Below are 22532 nucleotides of genomic sequence, written 5' to 3'. Positions count from 1 at the left end.
TTGAATTCAAAACAATAGCAGACGTGCACAAAGACTCTTTGGTTAAATAGGAATAGCTTACTTTAGAGTATGACTATAGACATGGTATGATTGTTTTACAGGCCTTTTTTGCTGGTGTTATCAGCTGTATCGTTTGGTATGTCAAATTTAACACAATAGCGGACGTGCACAAAGTTGCTGAGGCTACAGTTTGATGTCATTTAGCGCTTTGAACGCTGCCGTCATTCCTTCACACTCACTAAATTGCCTCATTTGCTAACTTCAGCAGTTGAATCAGGGTATCATAGCTTGCTTTCCCTTTCTCAGTTTTTCAATCAGCATTAGCATGATTGGTCATGATTAGTATGATTGGTCCCATACCTTGCAATTGGGTGCATTGTACTGTAGTAACGTGTGGTGGAATGTGTCAATTCACATTTTAACATAGATTTTCTAAAAGGAAACACTGAACTTTAGAATAAATTGTTCCCAATAAGGTGGGAAGTGAACTGGCCACCGGAGGGCTGGCTGCTCTTGGATCCCATAAAAGGGGGTTTCGTGTTCAAAGAGATCTGTCTAATGAAGGTCTCTGACCGAAACATCTAGTTTTTTTTTCTAACCTTGGATTTACAATAAATAATATATTGTCATAATGGAGACAGTGTCAAGCCTCAACTTCTGATGCATCACTCTGATCCCAGGTACCATCTCCTCCCATTGTGCCCTTGAGCAAGGCACTTAACCACTGAAGCCTCTTAACATGTGCCTGTGTGTGTGTGGAAGGGGTTTCTCACAAAAATTGACAATCAGTACAGTACAGTTGAGTATCTCCTCTATTCTTATTCTTTCTAAAGCATAATCAATCAATTATTTTGACACCACTGACCCGCTCTCTAGGGTTGCTCCCTAATCATGTCCTCATAATGCTGCATCAGGTGCCCACCGTCTTGTGAGAACATTTGAAGCATACTCCTCTGCGAAGAAAGTGCCAGCGGGATTTCGTCTCATGTTGACTGGTCTATTCAATCTCATTTTGGACTTCTCATTGCAGTTGAATGGCTGAGATGCTTTCTTCAATCGCTGCCAGTAAGCAGCATTAGAATGTGTTTACAATATCGGCGGGCATTTAAATCACACACAGAGCTAACTGTTAAGACGCTGTGTTGTCAATATCCCAGACTGAATGCATTCTGAAGACAGGGCCAATAGTGCAGAGTCATGGTTAATGCTTATGGCTTGGCATGTGCTGAATATCTGCTGCAAAGGAGTGACTATATTTTGCACCACCGACGCAGTGTTTGGAAAGGCAATGATGACAAATGTGGAATAGCGCTACAGCAAGGAATAGGTTTCTCGATATTCAGAATAAAGGGAAGAATATACAAGCATGGTTGCACTTTAAACTTTTCCCTATTTTACTATCTATCTAGCACTTCATAGACCATCTTTGAGTTACAAATAATTTACCAAGGTAATACTTTGGAAGTATTTAAACCTAATTGTGTTAAAAATGCACTATGCAAAAATCACTCCGCCTTTGCCTGGTTGCTAAAATTCTAATAGTTTGCCTAACTCCTGTATGTTTGACAAAACAAGCAAGTGTAGTGTAGAGAATCATTATACCATCTAAACCACTGTGAAATATATTTTCTTAACCACAAATATTGTATTTTCAGCTGTGTACAAAACCAAAAGTAAATGATACAAAAATGAAACTTCATAGAATCATAGAAATAGCAATAGACCAGATCTACCATTCCTTAGACTTGATTTCAATGAGAAAGACAAATCTATAACTCACATTTCTATGTGAATTTTGTTGGGTAGCCCATAAAGTTACATTTTGCAGCTTTAAGTCATTTAAGTTAATTTTGCTCAAGTTAGTTCAAGGTAAACAGAATATTTATATTTATATTATATTATACTGAACAAAAATATAAACGCAACATGCAAAATGTTGGTCCAATGTTTCATGAGCTGAAATAAAAAATCCCAGAAATGTTCCAGACACACAAAAAGTGTATTTCTCTAAAATTTGGTTCACAAATTTATTTACATATCTGTAAGAGAGCATTTCTCCTTTTCCAAGATAATTCATCCACCTGACAGGTGTAGCATATCAAGAAGCTGAGTAAACGGCATGATCATTACACAGGTGCACCTTATGCTGGGCACAACGAAAAGCTACTCTAAAATGTGCAGTTTTGTCACACAACTCAATGTCTCAAGTTTTGAAGGAGCGTGCAATTGGCATTATGAATGCAAGAATGTCCACCAGAGTTGTTGCCAGAGAATTTAATGTTCATTTCTCTACCATAAGCCACTTCCAATGTCATTTTAGAGAATAGGGAAGAACGTCTAACTGGCCTCAGAAACACAGACCACGTGTATGGCGCTGTGTGAGCGAGCGTTTTGCTGTTGTCAACGTTGGGAACAGAGTACCCATGGTGGCGGTGGGGTTATGGTAAGGATAGGCATAAGCTACGGACAACGAACACAATTGCATTTTATCAATGGCAATTTGAATGCACAGAGATACCATGTCAAGATCCTGAGGCCCATTGTGCCATTCATCCGCCGCCATCACCTCATGTTTCTGCATGATAATGCACAGCCCCATGTTGCAAGGATCTGCACACAATTCCTGGATGCTGAAAATGTCCCAGTTCTTCCATGGCCTGCACACTCACCAGACATGTCACCCATTGAGCATGTTTGGGATGCTCTGGATCGACGTGTAGGACAGCATGTTCCAGTTCCCACCAACTTCACACAGCCATTGAAGAGGAGTGGGACAACATTCCACAGGCCACAATCAACAGCCTGACCAACTCTATACGAAGGAGATGTGTTGCGCTGCATGAGGTAACTGGTGGTCACACAGTGTGCTGTGAAATCTGTGAATGTATTTTCATGTTTTTAAAATGGTATAAACTGCCTTATTTTTGCTGGACCCCAAGAAGAGGAGCTGCCTTGACAGCAGCTAGTGGGGATCCATAATAAATACAAATACACCAAATACTGACTGGTTTTCTGATCCCCGCCCTTACATTTTTCTTTACGGTATCTGTGACCAACAGAGGCATATATGTATTCCTAGTCATGTGAAATCCATAGATTACGGCCTAATACATTTATTTCAATTGACTGATTTCCTTATATGAACTGTATCTCAGTCAAATCTAAATTGTTGCATGTTGCATTTATATTTTTGTTCAGTATATTTCAAAGCACATTATTCAACCTGACTTATCAAGACAAACAACCTTGCCGTCAACACTGTCCTCATTCAATTTCAAAGGGAAGCAGAACATCCAGATGCTTACCCTCTTAAAGACTCTGCCTCCATCTCTGTAGACTCCACCTTCTCCAGGTGCTTATATGCGGGGCCAGCAACCCTTGGTCCTCGAGAGATGGGCGGGGTCCTCATGTGATGAGTGTCCCAGTGTCTTTGGACTGGACTGAGGGACAGGGAGCTACTCCTGGGACGAGCCATGTTAAAGTATATGTAAGACAGAAACAGAAAACATTGGTCAAAATATTGAAAAGGGTCACAAATGGATAACAATTGGGTCAGTGGTTATAGATGCTTAAAGGGCCACACTGTAGTACCCACACTGTAGTTTCTCTATAGCAATATTATTTTTTTTTTTTTATTTCACCTTTATTTAACTAGGTAGGCCAGTTGAGAACAAGTTCTCATTTACAACTGCGACCTGGCCAAGATAAAGCAAACCAGTGCAACACAAACAACAACACAGAGTTACACATGGAATAAACAAACGTACAGTCAATAACACAATAGAAAAGTCTATATACAGTGTGTGCATATGAGGTAAGATTAGGGAGGTAAGGCAATAAATAGGCAATAAATAGGCCAAAGCAATTACAATTAGCAATTAAACACTGGAGTCATAGATGTGCAGAAGATGAATGTGCAAGTAGAGATACTGGGGTGCAAAGGAGCAAAAATAAATAAATAACAGTATGGGGAAGCGGTAGTTGGATGGGCTATTTAAAGATGGGCTATGTACAGGTGCAGTGATCTGTGAGCTGCTCTGACAGCTGGTGATTAAAATTAGTGAGGGAGGAATTTGCTTTGGGGGGCCAGTGAAATATACCTGCTGGAGCGCATGCTACGGGTGGGTGCTGCCATGGTGACCAGTGAGCTGAGATAAGGAGGGGCTTTACCTAGCAAAGACTTATAGATTGTCTAGCCCGTCTGATTTGTAGGGGACCTTATTTTGCAACTTTTTCAGAACATCAGCTATCTGGATTTGGGTGAAGGAGAAGTGGGGAGGCTTGGGCAAGTTGCTGTGGGGGGTGCAGGGCCGTTGACCGGGATAGGGGTAGCCAGGTGGAAAGCATGGCCAGCCGTAGAAGAATGCTTATTGAAATTCTCAATTATCGTGGATTTATCGGTGGTGACAGTGTTTCCCTTTCCTCAGTGCAGTGGGCAGCTGGGAGGAGGTGCTCTAATTCTCCATGGACTTTACAGTGTCCCAGAACCTTTTGGAGTTTGAGCTACAAGATGCAAATTTATTTTTGAAAAAGCTAGCCTTTGCTTTCCTAACTGCCTGTGTATATTGGTTCCTAACTTCCCTGAAAAGTTGCATATCGCGGGGGCTATTTGATGCTAATGCAGTAGGCCACAGGATGTTTTTGTGCTGGTCAAGGGCAGTCAGGTCTGGAGTGAACCAAGGGCTATATCTGTTCCTGGTTCTACATTTTTTGAAAGGGGCATGCTTATTTAAGATGGTGAGGAAAGCACTTTTAAAGAATAACCAGGCATCCTCTACTGACGGAATGAGGTCAATATTCTTCGAGGATACTCGGGCCAGGTCGATTAGAAAGGCCTGCTCGCTGAAGTGTTTTACGGAGGACGCAGGCAATGAGGCAGTGATCGCTAAGACAGCAGAGGTGTATTTGGAGGGCAGGTTGGTCAGGATGATCTATGAGGGTGCCTGTGTTTACGGATTTGGGGTTGTACATGGTAGGTTCATTGATAATTTGTGTGAGATTGAGAGCATCTAGTTTAGATTGTAGGACGGCCGGGGTGTTAAGCATGTCCCAGTTTAGGTCACCTAACAGCACAAGCTCTGAAGAAAGATGGGGGGCAATCAGTTCACATATGGTGTCCAGGGCACAGCTGGGCACAGCTGGGGACAGAAGGTGGTCTATAGCAAGCGGTAATGGTGAGTGAGAGACTTGTTTCTGGGAAGGTGGATTTTTTAAAGTAGAAGCTCGAATTGTTTGGGCACAGACCTGGATAGTATGACAGAACTCTGCAGGTTCTCTCTGCAGTAGATTGCAACTCCGCCCCCTTTGGCAGTTCTATCTTGTCTGAAAATGTTATAGTTAGGGATGGAAATTTCAGGATTTTTGGTGGCCTTCCTAAGCCAGGATTCAGACACGGCTAGGACATCCGGGTTGGCGGAGTGTGCTAAAGCAGTGAATAAAACACACTTAGGGAGGAGGCTTCTAATGTTAACATGCATGAAACCAAGGCTTTTACGGTTACAGAAGTCAACAAATGAGAGCGCCTGGGGAATGGGAGTGGAGCTAGGCGCTGCAGGGCCTGGATTAACCTCTACATCACCAGCGGAACAGAGGGGGAGTAGGATAAGGGTATGGGTAAAGGCTATAAGAATTGGTTGTCTAGTGCATTCAGAACAGAGAGTAAAAGGAGCAGGTTTCTGGGCACGGAAGAATAGATTCAAGGCATAATGTACAGACAAGGGTATAGTAGGATGTGAATACAGTTGAGGTAAACCTAGGCATTGAGTGACAATGAGAGAGGTATTGTCTCTAGAGACACCATTTAAACCAGGTGAGTTCACCGCATGTGTGGGAGGTGGAACAAAAGGGCGAGCTAAGGCATATTGAACAGGGCTGGAGGCTCTACAGTGAAATAAGACAATAATCACTAACCAAAACAGAGATGGACAAGGCATTTTGACATTAGGGAAAGGCATGCATAGCCGAGTAATCATAGGGTCCAGTGAGTAGCTAGACGGGCTGGAGACACACCGATTCAGACAGCTAGTGGGCCAGGGTTAGCAGGCTAGCAGAATGGCCTTAGGGGGACGTCGCGACAGAATAGTCTGTTGTAGCTCCCACGGGCAGTTATGTCGGCAGACCAGTCATGATGGATCGGCAGGGCTCCGTGTAAGCAGTAAAAGGGTCCAGGCCACTTGGCAAAATATTTATTGTAGCCCAAGAAATTGGCTGATGGAATTATTCACCTAACAGTCCGATATGCTCTAGACAGCTAGCAGGCCACGGCTAGCAGGATAGCAGATGGGCACTTGAATCGCTAGCAGATGAGCACTTGAATCGCGCTGTGCAGACTGGCAGGAGTTGACCGGGATAAAGGTTAGCTGATGACCGCTAGCAGTGGCTAGCTGACTACTAGCTAGTAGCTAGTTTGCTGCTGTTGGGGGTTCCGGTTCTAAAGTAAAGAAAATAGCAGCTCCATACCACATTGGGTGAGGCGGGTTGCAGGAGAGTATGTTGAAGTTGAGGTTAAAAAATAGAAAAAAATATATACGAAATATATAAGAAGAAAAAAAGATACATACACGGGAAACAACAAAACGAAGACAAAGACGCCTGACTGTTATGCCATCTTGGATATCAGAAACAGGAAACTATAAAGAAATACATGGCACATGAACACATCATATACCAAGATCTATTGCAATTGCAATCTTATTTGAATATACAAATATAAACTCAGCAAAAAAGGAAACGTCCCTTTTTCAGGACCCTGTCTTTCAAAAATAATTTGTAAAAATCCAAATAACTTCACAGATCTTCATTGTAAAGGGTTTAAACACTGTTTCCCATGCTTGTTCAATGAATCATAAACAATTAATGAACATGCACTTGTGGAACGGTCGTTAAGACACTAACAGCTTACAGACGGTAGGCAATTAAGGTCACAGTTATGAAAACTTAGCTTTTCTACTGACTCTGAAAAACACCAAAAAAAAGATGCCCAGGGTCCCTGCTCATGTATGTGAACGTGCCTTAGGCATGCTGCAAGGAGGCATGAGGACTGCAGATGTGGCAAGGGCAATAAATTGCAATGTCCGTACTGTGAGACGCCTAAGACAGCGCTACAGGGAGACAGGACGGACAGCTGATCATCCTCGCAGTGGCAGACCAGGTGTAACAACACCTGCACAGGATCGGTACATCCGAACATCACACCTGTGGGACAGGTACAGGATGGCAACAACAACTGCCCGAGTTACACCAGGAATGCACAATCCCTCCATCAGTGCTCAGACTGTCCGCAATAGGCCAAGAGAGGCTGGACTGAGGGCTTGTAGGCCTGTTGTAAGGCAGGTCCTCACCCGACATCACCGGCAACAACGTCGCCTATGGGCACAAACCCACCGTCGCTGGACCAGATGGTCGGATTCGCGTTTATCGTCAAAGGAATGAGCGTTACACCGAGGCCTGTACTCTGGAGCGGGATCGATTTGGAGGTGGAGGGTCCGTCATGATCTGGGACGGTGTGTCACAGCATCATCGGACTGAGCTTGTTATCATTGCAGGCCATCTCAATCCTGTGCATTACAGGGAAGACATCCCTCCTCCCTCATGTGTTACCCTTCCTCCAGGCTTATCCTGACATGACCCTCTAGCATGACAATGCCACCAGCCACACTGCTCGTTCTGTGCATGATTTCCTGCAAGACAGGAATGTTAGTGTTCTGCCATGGCCAGCGAAGAGCCCGGATCTCACTCGCATTGAGCACGTCTGGGACCTGTTGGATCGGAGGGTGAGGGCTAGGGCCATTCCCCCCAGAAGTGTCCGGGAACTTGCAGGTGCCTTGGTGGAAGAGTGGGGTACATCTCACAGCAAGAACTGGCAAATCTGGTGCACTTCATGAGGAGGAGATGCACTGCAGTACTTAATGCAGCTGGTGGCCACACCAGATACTGACTGTTACTTTTGATTTTGACCCCCCTTTTGTTCAGGGACACATTATTCAATTTCTGTTAGTCACATGTCTGTGGAACTTGTTCAGTTTATGTCTCAGTTGTTGTATTTATTTATGTTCATACAAATATTTACACATGTTAAGTTTGCTGAAAATAAATGCTGTTGACAGTGAGAGGACATTTCTTTTTTTGCTGAGTTTACATTTCCCCATCTGTTGTGAAGCCATCAGTGTGATTTTCATGCTAGCCGCTAACTTCGTAAAACTGTAAATCAAACGGAAATGTCCCGATTCAGACTGCTTTTGATGCAGATAAGGGCCTTTGTGCTTTGCAACGGAGCCTAAATACGTGTTTATTACCAATTACAATTACCATAAATCTTTTTTACATTCCATGAAAGCACTGTTTTTTTTTTGCAATAACATATTGTGCCATTTTGGGGTTGATTAAATGTCTTACCTGGCTGCATCCACTTCTGTAACTGGAGCGGCCCATTTAAACTAGAGGTGGGGGAAGAACGAGAGAAGAATTTCTACTGTACAAGTACCTGAAGCGTTTCCCTTTGGAGAGTGGTCTGTTGAGAATAGGTGGAGCTGCTGTGGGTGCGCCAGCTGGCAGACTGCTGTCCCCTTCAGGAGGAGAGGACCCATGAGATTTGCAGCACTGCAGTGAAAGAAAACAAAGGACAAATAAGGACATGATTTGAGGAAAATTGGAAATTGGAAAGTAGATATTAGGACCCCATACAGTTTGTGGACATATACAAACATAATGAATACACGTACGCACACAAGCCCACATACACGATAGCCAAAGATAACACGATAGACACTCAGCAGAAGCAGCCACAATAGTCCTGAGTCAATGTAGGAGATGTTCCCCCGTGATATATGGCCCTCCCAGCCCAGGCAGAGTCCCTTTAATTAAACTACAGATTAAGTCAACACTTTCTGATTACACTCCATGGCGGCTCTCCCACGACTTTCTACAGGCCAGGAATTAATCCCAGACAAGATAACATTAATGGATTCCTAAAGAATTTCGCCTCAATTATCTATTTTTTCCTCTATCAAAATTAGAACCATTATCTCACAAGGGCCCCTTTACTGGGATCCTTGACGCACGCAAGGCGCAGTGCGATGCCCCAAAGCCCCATGAACACAGAGAATAACAGCAGATAGTAGTGTTATTCCAGTGACTAAAGTTCTTATGTTTGTCAGTCTTCATCCTTACGGTGCATTATTAAAGCGATTGGATGTGACTTAGGTTGTGTCTCAAATTGCAACCTATTCCCTACTTATATCATGCACAGTGAATAGGGTATTGCACTAGTGAATAGGGTCACATTTGTGGATTTTTTCAGAGCTCTCATTGCTGATAAGCTCACTCACTCTTCTCTCCCTTTACACCCTTGACTCCCTTAGGGACCTGTTACAGCTTGTTCTCCTCCGGCGCAGGGAAATTTGATCATTTTGACCACCCTCACAAACTTGGCTGGGGGGAATGGACTTAAGAGGAATGTGACATGAGAAGGCAGGATTGCAACCGGTGTCACAGGAGTCTGTCGGTGCAAACATGACCAGGATGTCATAAAACTATGAGATAAAACGTTTTGCTGTAGACTTCTGTAATTGCCAGTTGTGGCACCTCCTCTCTTAAACAATCTGTCACATTTTAGTTTTTGTTGTTGTTTGTGTTTTTATTGACATATACAGTATATACAGGTGCGGCCAAATATATTCCCTATTCTTTTTAAAAAGAGAGAAAAAAATGACATTATTTTTGGGGACAAAATCATAAAGAAAGGAAGTGCAGTCTAGAGTCAATGCATGGCATGTTCATAGAAGTCTACAAGCTAAAACACACATGATCATGGACAATGACGCACACCCACTCCACAGCACTCTAATGCAACACAGTAGGAGCTTCAGTAACAGGTTCACCCTGCCCAAAATATCCACAGAGAGGTTCAGAAGGTCAATAAATATGATTTATTATCACCCATTTTTATTTAGAAAATAAAGACAAATGGCTTGGACAAAATTATTGGCACCCCGGAGCTAGTACTTAGTTGCACAGCCTTTGGCCAAGATAACTAAAGACAAACGCTTCTTATAACGATCAATGAGCTTGCTGCACCGTTCTTCTGGCAATTTGACCCGTTTTCTAGCATCAAACTGCTCTAATTCTTCAATGTTTAAGGGGTGCCCTCCACCAACTGTTTTCAGATCTCGCCATAAGTTTTGGATGTGATTCAGATTTTGACTCTTCACTGGCCACTCCAGAGCAGATCCACAACCTTCAATGGAGACCCAGTTTTTGGACACTGGGTTGAACATTGGACTCCAAAACACCTAATAATCTGTTAATTTCATGATGCCTTACACGCGTTCAAGGCCCTCAGTACCAGAGACAGCAAAGCAACCCCACAGCATTGTCAATCCTCCCCTATGTTTGATTGTAATTTTCATTGAATGCTTCATTTGGTCGTCAGTAACCACAACGCTAATCTGTATTGCCAAAGAGCTCTAATTTTGTTTCATTGGTCCACAGAACATTTTCCCTTGGATTTAGGCTTGTTTATTATTTTTATAGTTCAATCAGGCTTTCTTGTGTCTCATTCAGCAATGGGGCCTTCCTATGTTCACCATGAAATCAGCAGGGTTAGGGTGAGGGTTAGGGTTAAACCTGAATCAAACATTGAAGTGTTGGCCACATTGCAAGTAGAAATGTGCACCAATCTTATTGATGGCTACAATAAGATTTTGTTGGCAGTTATCTTAGCCAAAGGCTGTGCAGCCAACTACCAATCATTTTGTCCATACCATTTGTCTTTATTATATAAATGAAAATGAATACCTTACGTTTACAGAAATAAAATTGGTTCTGCAATGTTGAAAATCAAATTACAAGTTGGGATCTGTAACGCCCTGGCCATAGAGAGGGGTTTTTTGTTCTTTATTTTGGTTAGGCCAGGGTGTTACATTGGGTGGGCGTTCTATGTTCCTTTCTCTATGTTTTTGTATTTCTTTGTTTTGGGCCATGTGTGGCTCCCAATCAGGCACAGCTGAAGCTCGTTGTTGCTGATTGGGAGTCACACATAAGGAGCATGTTTTTCCTTTGGGTTTTGTGGGTAATTGTTTCTGTTTAGTGTTTGCACCTGACAGGACTGTTTGGCTGTCGGTTTCTTGTTTTTATCTAACGTGTTCTTTCTTTAATCAATTCCTGAAGATGAACACATCCTCCGCTGCACCTTGGTCTCATTTGAACGACGGCCGTGACAGGATCAAAATGATTTTGTATCGTTTTACTTATTTTAGAACAATTAGGGAATTATTTTGTAAAAGTGACAATATTTTTTAGGGTGCCAATATGTACGTAGCAACTCAGGAACCAGTAAGTTATTGTCATTTTAAAGGGTATGTATTACAGTAAAAGGATTTACTGTGAACACACTTTGGACTGAACCTCAGCCTGGATTTGAACTCACAGCCTCTTGGTTGCCAAAAACAGTGCTAGGTGGCTGTACTACAGACACCGGTCGTCGTCGTCGTGGGAAAGACACATTAAAAACTTTTGAAAAACAACTGGTTGCAGTAAAGAGCCAACCTGGATACTAAGGAGATCCTGAGGGAAATCGATGAGTACCAACAGCTTTACGCTATGGAGGAACAACATACTCCATCATGGAAAGATCCGATGACCTCACAAAAGAACTCTAACCCGACAAAAAAAAGACAAACAGATTAATCTACAGACACGGACAACTTACTTTCGTGTCTTTGGCTATGCCGGATTAAGTGATATGACATGCTAACTTATAAAATTATTTCTCTGTAATTGATATTACCTGATTAAGCTAATCATGTAAATGTAATTAACTAGAAAGTCGGGGCACCACAGAAGAACGTTTATAGAGCTGTTATCCTCTGAATAAACTCTTAAAATACTTAGTAATATTTTACATCGATAGCAGTCAATCTTAACCCGTATGTTGTTTCAGTCTCATCATGAAAGTTGTAATTCTTGGTTATCTGCACGAACCCAGTCTTTACTAAAATCATCCATACATCAATTGTCTTAAAATCATTTATTTACTACACTAAGTAATTAACAGAAAACATACAAACAGTAATTATCGTCACACAGGATTGGTAGGGGAATCTGCCCTACTGGCTAACAAGCATGGCTGGTCTGTTAGACAATGGGTCATAAAACGGTAAGCTGAGAAGTTACACAGAGTTCATTAATATTAACAATTGCCAATTGAAGGCTCACTCATTCGGGAACCTTTGCAATCAATATATATTTACGCTCATGTGTCGTCGGGATTCTTGTTGGAGAGTTTTGTTCTGATGGAGAGTTTGTCAGCGTTCTCTCTCTCTCTCGGTTAGAATGGATCTGTCAGAGCGACATTCATGAATGTCGTCATAGAATGGATGTGGTTGGTCTTCGCGTTCGATGATATAATTTACTTAGCTGCAGACTAATAATTAATATCAAAGACTTGTTCTTATTCTGTCGGTCTCGATAGTAAAAGTTAACCACGTGGTATAGTTCACTTTCAGTAGAGTACTTGGATGGTCAAACCTATGAGCCAACTCGCAATGGAGTGTAGGCCTGGTCTGTAGAAATGTAAATCAGGGGGTCTTTTATAGTACCCAGAGAACAGGCTTGTCAAATGACGCCTGGTCCTGTATGTGTCCCTGGGGGCGTGCCTATGACTGAGCTAGACTTGGTTACAGAAATATAATTCTATCACATTAACATCAGTACATAGCATCTCAATGTATTACAAATAGCTTTATCCTTAATAATACATTGTATACACCCATGTGGATTCAGTCTCATCGCTGAGGCTATCCTGTAGACCGTTTTAGGGTAATATGGCTATATTGTCGCTTCTGAGTATCACAAAATTGTACCAAGCGGATCAGTTCGTAGCTGGAGTCTTCATCAATCTTCCATATCTTCTCCAGAACACACATGTCGCTAGGTTCTCCAATTCTATGAGTTGGAAGAATTTCCTTTGTCTCTCTATGAAACATGTTGTAGTAGATTCTCCTCTTGGAATTTTTACAACCCTGGGTTGGGGGGGAAGGTAGGTTGGGTGATGGTACAAAGGGGAGGGGGTCAACTGTCCTTCCTGTACCCAAAGAGGCCAACGTCATGACATACCCCCCCTGGTGGTTTGGATCTTGTTTATCCTGCAAGTTACAAATCAACATAAAATCATGACCACGTGATGTCCCATTGGTAGATCATCGTTGCAGTCCTCTCTGGTGGTTGAACTTGGTAGGCTCTCTGAAAGCGGAGCCGTCCACCACAAGGATGGGCAGTTGAGGTCCGGTTGGTGATCGCCGATGCGGTCTCCTCTAGTGGCGTACCTTGGTAGGTTCCCTGGAAGCTGTAAAGTACCCCAGGGAGGGCCAGGGGATGTCCTGGTTGTTGATCGCCGTTGCGGTCCCCCCCTCTGGTGGTTTACCTTGGTAGTCTCTCTGACAGCGGGCATGCCGCCACAAGGATAGGTTGTGGGTGTCCGGATTTGGGGTCGCCGTTCCGGACCCGTCGTCCAGACTGGAAGATCTGGGCAGTAACTTAGGCAGATGTTAACAACGCACACACACTCATGAAATATATATGATTACATTCATTCCCCAATGAGCGGCGTTGTGGCGCTAAGTGATGGTAGTATGGGGACTTTGTTTATGGCTCTATCACTTCCTATGCATCAAAGGAACTGAACCGAAAAGGAATGAAAGCATAAACAAAACAACAAAAAAAAATATATATATATATATAGTTCTCACACAAAAAAAAAAATCATCTAATTGGACTGTATTCTATATACGTCCAATGTTCTGGCAAAATGATTATCATGGCATTGTCTCTAATGCCATATCTAGGGTTTTTCCTACTTGGTGTGTTGCTTAGGCGCTATCCTAAGTTGATAACTATATGATAAGTCTACAGCTGTAATGCACTAGTTTTGGGCAGTCTACAGGGATGACCTATGGACTTCTGGGAAGAAAACTGGTGAGTGCTGTAGAGTCAAAGGCCTAGAAGTAAATGTTCAACTTTACTAAGGCTGGTATATTGCTTGGGCCCTTAAGTGGTCCTAGCATAAATCCTAATTGGATGTTCCGTTGTGCATGTGCGCTTCTGCTTACACAAGCGCGCATGTCAAGGGAAGAAAACCAAGTATCCGGGCAGATTACAACTTGTTCAGAATGAGTCTGACGTAGTCAGGTAATTTTCAGGTCAATGCCTGGAGGTCAGTCAGAATTGGTGTCAAGGGAGTCTGTAGTAGTTTTTCTACAAGTCACTGTTTCTTCCACTTTTGTAGTGGCGATAGGTATGAAGTCTATTTCATAGCTATGTTATCCACGGAGGAGCTAACCTCACGACGGAAGTACTCTTTAAGTATTGGACCAGTCATACGTGGTGTGATCATGGTTCATGACTTCTAATAATTTTCCTCCTGAATGGAGGGTCCTATTTATTAGTGGCATGTGTGTTAACCATTGGAAGAGTGCACTGGAGATTCCCCTCCACGTGTTGCACTCTGAGTGACTCCTATGTCGCTGTTGTCGATGGTAATTTGATTGGTTAAATCTCTAACCTTCTTACTGATTGTAGCTGGACTGACTGTTGCTAGTATTGGTACTGGTACTCAAGGGGACCAGTTATCCTACCGATTTATTCTGAAATATTATCTACCGGAACACATGATTGGAGCATTTTACTAGTTGTATTGTAGTTGAACCTACACATGGCAAAGAATGATTATTGATGCCATTTGTTTTGGAGGTGGACAAGTCCACTGGACTTCCTTTACGACCAGTGTGGTACACCTCATTACTATCTTAGATGTGTTCTAAGATAATCCCCGTCTAGGGGCCTGTCTGCTCCTCACTGTTCTCATAGGAGAGTTTACAACTAGATTTGATTTATGCTCTGGCGGCCTCGTACGGTGTTGTCCGTAGTCTTGACCCCCCCACCGGCCTCGATGAGGCTCATCATGGGTCTGGGCTACTATTCCCCCCCTTTGTGCCTCGGGACCCCCCCACCAGCGGGTGGTGTTGGTGCCCAATGCGCAAACAAGAAGATCGGACCCTACGTACGAGCTTTCAGCGGCCGCGTTGTTATGAGAATGGCGGTAACCTTTCAACCAAATCTCCTGGTGTTTGTGCTTCAAAACGCTCAGTGGCTGTCGAGGCATGTCAGTCCCCACCGCGTCCGCGTGTGGCAACCTCTTCATTACCTGCGAACTGAGACGAGGATATCGGTCTGTGATATTGCAAAGTGTTTCACCAGTGGGAGTCATCGGGTCAGTTGCTGGACTGACGCCATTAGTGTCAATGTAAGGGGTGACAGTCCCCAACAAAGCGGAAGGTGTATCATCGGAAGCAGAGTATACTCTGCGCATCGATGTTTTTCTTGCAGGGACGGCCGCAGTACTTGCAGAAGTGTCCAAAGGGCAAGAGAAGTTCATCTCAACTACCGTATTGCACGACTGCAAGGAGGAGGGAAGTTGCTTATTCACAGAGACAGCTGGCTCGAAATCATGAAAAGAATGGTCAATCAGGTTGGCTGATGGAATGTGTCGAGATATCGTAATATCTCCATGGATCGGATTTTGTACCAAGAGGTTTCTAAACGTCTTTTTCCCAAGGGGTGCTTTCGACAGATACCCCTCGTGAAGGACTGCGTTGCAGCTAGCGTTAGGGGAAGACAGTGTGGTCAGTGGAGAAGGCACTGTGGCCTGTGACCATACCTGGTTGGTTTTCCAATCCATCAATGGGAGTAACCGATCCATCAAGTCTGCTCCAAGTAGGAAGGTTACAGTTTCGAGGCTGGTAACATACACAGGGTGAACGAGCGATACGTCCTGGAAGTGTAGTTTCAGCATGACTCTCAATGTGAGAGGCGAGGTAGTCTGAGTGACCCCTCGAAGTTTAGTGTCGCATCGTTAACCAACGTTTAGTTGGCTTCAAAGCCCTTTTTAGATCATCAAACAATGTTTGAGAGATGAGTGATATTGTCGCACCCGAATCAATTAGTGCATGACAAGCTAAGCAGTCCTCCAGGACTGTTTCCAGGTATGGCCGTTTAGATTCGTGGTTAGTGGACATATTCCCCACAAAGTGGAGTGGTCGTTCGCAACGACGTGATGTGCCATGTCTGTTCAAGATGGAAGCAGATTGACTTTTCCGATTTTGAGGGGGCTTGGCTTTAACGAAGCGTTTGACCTTTATCTTCGCAACTTTTGTATCAGAGTCTATAGACAAAGCCCGGGGGCTTGTTTCTTGATCAAGCGGGCCCTGGATAGGGTCTTGAATGAGAGCGGAAGAAATTTGAACTTTAACGTCCTTGCTATGGGTGTTAATTCCTGCGGACCTGGTGTCCGGTAATTCCCCGTCTAGTCCTTGTGACTTATCTTTTACCCTTTTCTCAAATTGTTCTCGCTTAAGTTCTTCCCATAGTGGGACTTCTGGAGAACATTGGTCTACGTTTTGATCGTCCTTCAACCCTTTGTTACCCTTGTGCTCTGACACTTTTTGTGGGTTGGGTGCAGGAACGCAGCGAACGGGTCGATTGTAGCGGTAGTCATGTTGATGGCTACGTACTTTACAGTTATTTCGACCGCGGAGGTTATTGGAATCATGGTTTCGTGGTAGAAACTGTTGTTGTGCGTCATCTCTCGACGCTCCAATACCTGATAATGCACCCTCTAACTGGAGTGAGTGCTCCTGGTTAAACTTCAAAACCGAGTGGTCAGGGCTCTTAGCGTTGTGAACTTTTGATGCCTCAAAAGCTGTGCTTGCAAGCTCTCTGAGTTGTAAGATAGGCAAGCCAACGTGGGCGGCAGGGCCCAAGTAGGTAATGAAGGTGGGATACATGTTCGACAGAAACATTTGTTTGAATGGTAAAAGCTCTTCCATTCCTGTTTCTGTGAGTAGGCCAAAGTAAGCTGAACGAAGCCTATGATAGTAAGCTTGTGGGTGTTCGTTCCGAGCTTGTTTGACGGTGTTAGCCAGTGAGCTATCGTGTTTGCGAGTTGCAGAACCACTGAATTCTAATTTCAAAGCTGTGGCAAGTTTAGTGTAGTCATTTAGCACGTGTTGCTGTTGTAGACGAATGAACCTTGTCACGTGTCTATTTGACGTTCGCTTCAACAGGTAAACCCTGTCAGAACCCGTAGCGTTCGGGTAGCCATCCAACGCGTCCTCTATGTCAGCTAGGAACGTCTCAGTATCGTTTGGCTGACCTGGAATGGGGTCAAAGGTGGGGAAATTCTTGACGAGTTTGTCAAGGTATTCCGCGCCAAGCGGGCGGAGAGGGTTGGCTTCATCCTGTGGAGAGATTGGGGCCGAAAGGCCAAGAGAGGAAGCCAAGCCTTGTTGTTGTTGGCCAAGAGGCGCCAGATTACTCAGTGCCGAAGGGCAAAGAGGAGAAGACTGAGGGACACATGAGGGAGGCAAGGTCTGAAACCTATTGTCTTCACTCCTGTGAGTACAGGGCTCCGGTTGCTTGGATGGGAAGTCGCGCTGTCGAGCGTGACCATTCTGGATTTCCTCCAGATGGTACCTAAGGGTGGAATTCTGCTGCATTGCAGAGTCCACTTGACCGCTTAGATTACTGATTTTGGACACGTGAGTGTCACACCTGCTCCTTTCGGTCTCAAACTTATCTGTCATGGTTTGCAGATAGAGGTCTTGAGTACGGAGCGAGAGATTCAGTGATGAGATTTCCTCTGCTTGCTTAGAAATCAATGTTTCCAACCTCATCACCTGAGTTCTCTCATCATTCATTTGGTCAGCGACTTCAATAAGTTCTGCTGATTTATCATCCAACTTTGTCATTGTGTTCATTAACTGATCGTCTTTGGTCTGCAGCGCTTTGAGGAGCACCGTGTTGTTTTGAGTAACATTCAACAAAACAGCATGCATGTTGTCAAGTTGAGCGCTCCTGTTTGTAGATAACTCTTCAGATTTATCTAGTTTGGCGTGGACATCATCGTATTTAGTTTTGGCTAAATCGAGTTGTTCCTGTAGCCTATGATTTTGTTCCTGTAGAAAACGATTTTGTTGAAGAGCTTGTGCTTGTTCATCGTCATACGTTTTTGCAATTACATTTAATTGTTCAGTTTTCGAACGCAGTTCCATAGCTAGCAGAATTTTTCCCTTGTCTGCCTTGGTCATTGGTTTCCCGGTTCTCTCCACCTGTCCCTTTATGTCTACCATTACCTGCTCGTGCTTCAGCTGTGCACTGCTGTATTGGACAGATGGCAATCTCGGATGGCAAGACATCAGAGCTAGACTGGAGAGAACCTTTACGAGGCCTGCACCCGATGGTTGATTTTGGAAAACGTTGTTGTCTGCTTTTCCACTAATGGCATAATTAGGGTTGTTATCGCTGCTGAGGTCAGAGATCAATCCATTTACGGGTGGAGGTTCACTAATTAGCGGGCGAGTGGGGACCACCCCCTCTGATAGCTTGCACATTATTAAAACATTTGAAAGGAAAAATGTTTTTCCTAATTTTCCAAAATTTGGTTTTGGAACGTGGGGAGCTGCAAAGACGATTTTAATCTATTTATAGACGTTAATGAACCATCAGTACTGTACAGTACTGTGGAAGTTGGGCGTGAATGAATTTGCAAAAGCAAATTGAATTAATCAATGCCAATGATTAGTCCTACCTGGGTAGGCTGTCTGGGTATTAAACTTGAATTACCTGAGAGTTTGCTTCATCCAGGTTAATATGCAAAGTTTAAGTTGTCTCATTTAATTGGAAGAACCTAGAAAGGTATGTTCGACAATTTAACTTATTAAATTGAATGAGACGATTTGTTCCTACAATCTCCATTGATTGGATATCATAAGTGTAAACCGAAGGTCAAATGTTGGGACCCTTCACCACTAGGGTACGCTCCTACCTGGGCTGAGCGTCAGTAAAGGGGTTTTACTGACTGTGCCTTGCTAAAGCAGATTTTACTGATTAATCTCATTTAGTTGGAAGAACCTAGAAAGGTATGTTCGACAATTTAACTAAATAAATTGAATGAGGCAATGATACCCAAGCAATTCAGATTGCGGAGTTATCCTAACAGTAATGTAGTTTAAATGTTTAGGGTACATTCACCACTATACTTTCCCTTAAGGCCGAAGCCACATGGGATTCACTCCCGTCAGTAATGGGTTTTACTGAAGGTGCCTTGCTAAAGCAGATTTTACTGATTAATCTATTTATGATATATCAAACCTGTATAGGCTATCTGGGAATTAACTTTCAATTAACCTGAGAGCCTTGCTTCATCTAAGTTAAGTTTGGAAAAAGTTAATCATGTCTCATTATGGACGCCCAATCAATTTTGGATATTTTTTAAAAAGATCCACTTGAAAAGGTAAATCTGGCAATTTCACTTGTTAGTTAAATTGAATGAGACGTCATATCCCGTGCTCCACGTTTGAATTTCCCCTAGAGATGTGCTGGCAATTCTTCACCACCAGGGTGCAGAATGATGAAATTTAAACGGAAGTACAAAGGTCGGACTTCCGTCGCGCTACGGAGGAATTTTAAACGTGGTACGGAGAGAGGAAATGTTCCCTCTCTGTTAGCTTGCCCGTAATGCTAAGCTATTGCTACTTGGTTCTGGAGTATCCTTCCAAGCACCAAAATAGGATCCTTTCACTTATGGAAAGGGTGGGTTTTCTAGTGACGTCTCACCTTAACCCCATTCAGCATATTCTGCTAGCGTTTCTGCTGACCGGAGCGACACGGTACTAAAATACAGATACGCATACGGTCTGCCCACACTGTCCTAGTGCGGTAGGCAAATTATTCGGCTCGGTTACCGGACAGTTAACTTCTAAATTCGAACCTTACTCTAGAAGTTAATATTTACCGACAGAAATAGTACCGTTTGGCCTAACGGACTAAAACTGGAATTTATTCCTCACTGCTATCGATATAAGACCGGGGCTATTTTAAATAGCTTCTCTCAATGGAAAATGCACAATCACTTTGTTTAGATAGCAGGCTGTTTGTACAATTCTGTTTGCACAATTGATATATAGAATTTCACAGCAAAGTCCAATTCTATCTTAGATTCCTCGCACGGGGGCTCCATATATGTATTATCAAAATGAGCCAACGTGCATTTTAGTTTGAGTCCTCACACGGGGGCACCATATATGTCGTGTCTTTGGCTATGCCGGATTAAGTGATATGACATGCTAACTTATAAAATTATTTCTCTGTAATTGATATTACCTGATTAAGCTAATCATGTAAATGTAATTAACTAGAAAGTCGGGGCACCACAGAAGAACGTTTATAGAGCTGTTATCCTCTGAATAAACTCTTAAAATACTTAGTAATATTTTACATCGATAGCAGTCAATCTTAACCCGTATGTTGTTTCAGTCTCATCATGAAAGTTGTAATTCTTGGTTATCTGCACGAACCCAGTCTTTACTAAAATCATCCATACATCAATTGTCTTAAAATCATTTATTTACTACACTAAGTAATTAACAGAAAACATACAAACAGTAATTATCGTCACACAGGATTGGTAGGGGAATCTGCCCTACTGGCTAACAAGCATGGCTGGTCTGTTAGACAATGGGTCATAAAACGGTAAGCTGAGAAGTTACACAGAGTTCATTAATATTAACAATTGCCAATTGAAGGCTCACTCATTCGGGAACCTTTGCAATCAATATATATTTACGCTCATGTGTCGTCGGGATTCTTGTTGGAGAGTTTTGTTCTGATGGAGAGTTTGTCAGCGTTCTCTCTCTCTCTCGGTTAGAATGGATCTGTCAGAGCGACATTCATGAATGTCGTCATAGAATGGATGTGGTTGGTCTTCGCGTTCGATGATATAATTTACTTAGCTGCAGACTAATAATTAATATCAAAGACTTGTTCTTATTCTGTCGGTCTCGATAGTAAAAGTTAACCACGTGGTATAGTTCACTTTCAGTAGAGTACTTGGATGGTCAAACCTATGAGCCAACTCGCAATGGAGTGTAGGCCTGGTCTGTAGAAATGTAAATCAGGGGGTCTTTTATAGTACCCAGAGAACAGGCTTGTCAAATGACGCCTGGTCCTGTATGTGTCCCTGGGGGCGTGCCTATGACTGAGCTAGACTTGGTTACAGAAATATAATTCTATCACATTAACATCAGTACATAGCATCTCAATGTATTACAAATAGCTTTATCCTTAATAATACATTGTATACACCCATGTGGATTCAGTCTCATCGCTGAGGCTATCCTGTAGACCGTTTTAGGGTAATATGGCTATATTGTCGCTTCTGAGTATCACAAAATTGTACCAAGCGGATCAGTTCGTAGCTGGAGTCTTCATCAATCTTCCATATCTTCTCCAGAACACACATGTCGCTAGGTTCTCCAATTCTATGAGTTGGAAGAATTTCCTTTGTCTCTCTATGAAACATGTTGTAGTAGATTCTCCTCTTGGAATTTTTACAACCCTGGGTTGGGGGGGAAGGTAGGTTGGGTGATGGTACAAAGGGGAGGGGGTCAACTGTCCTTCCTGTACCCAAAGAGGCCAACGTCATGACATTACTTACCGTTGAAGTAGAGGCTAGTGCTCTGGCTGGAATCCATGCTACACTGGAAAAGTTGTGTGAGGAGGTAGTAGGGCTGAGGGGGAGTTTGGAGTTTAGCCAGAGTGAAATTCTCATGCTCCAAGAAGAGAACAAGGCACTCACAGCCAAGGTAAAAATCCACGATTCTAAAATGGATTGTCTACTCAGGGAAAACAGGGTAATGAAGGAGTCGCTGCTAGACATACAAAGTCGTAGCATGCGAGAAAATCTAATATTATCTGGGAATAAGCCAGAGGACGTGATCAGAGAATTCATGCAATCTGCCTTGAAACTTCCTCTAGTGACTGTAAACAAGGTGGCTTTCCATTGTGTACACAGACTTGGAGTTCGGAGCGTCAAGACCAAGGGTCCCCAACTGATCATCGCAAAATTTGAACACTACCAACAAAAGGAGCTGATCAAAAGCAGGCGAAGGGAGCTTAAAGGGCCAAATTCAGGCTCAATGACCAATTTCCATGGGAGATAAAGGAACATCCCAAGAGACTGTATCCTGTACAGAGGCAATAGAGGGAGAAGGGTAAGCGTGCCTTACTCATTGTGGACAAACTCTTTACAGATGGACAGCTATTCTGAGACAGCTCCATAAAACCATGGCTGTACTAAATTCTACAGGGTCTTCAGGTTATGAAAAAAATTAAGTATGGGAACTGTAAAAATATCTAAACAATATGAAGTGGATATGAACACACACGTACTCAGTTACATGTTTACTTACACATACAGACTAATACATACACGTACACAAACAAGCTTGATCTCGCTCTCTTCTCTCAATCTCTCTTTCTCTCTTTCTCTCTTTTCTCTTCTCTTCCTCTCAACTTTCTCTCTATTGTTGAGAACTGTTCTATAATTGATAATGTTGCTTGTTTGTCTATCTTTTCTATGTATTTGTCTACATGTTTATATATGTTTACAACAAGCAAGGGGAAGATATCAGAATAGGGGC

The 22532-nt window shown here is 43.1% G+C and overlaps 1 protein-coding gene across 1 annotated transcript in view; it reads right to left on the bottom strand.

The window, feature by feature from the left end:
• Positions 1-22532, bottom strand: part of nrg3b (neuregulin 3b) — a 428509-nt gene that overhangs the window by 6279 nt on the left and 399698 nt on the right. The window contains exons 7-8 of the mRNA XM_029714064.1: positions 8483-8598; positions 3306-3461 (exon numbers count right to left, since the gene is read on the bottom strand). Coding sequence (XP_029569924.1) covers positions 3306-3461; positions 8483-8598 — 272 coding nt within the window. The remainder of the gene's footprint in view (positions 1-3305; positions 3462-8482; positions 8599-22532) is intronic.

This window comes from Salmo trutta, chromosome 2 (genome assembly GCF_901001165.1).
Source record: "Salmo trutta chromosome 2, fSalTru1.1, whole genome shotgun sequence".
In the NCBI taxonomy this organism is placed as follows: Eukaryota; Metazoa; Chordata; class Actinopteri; order Salmoniformes; family Salmonidae; genus Salmo; species Salmo trutta.
Note: the sequence above shows the minus strand (reverse complement) of the source record. Positions and strands in the feature narration are given on the sequence as shown.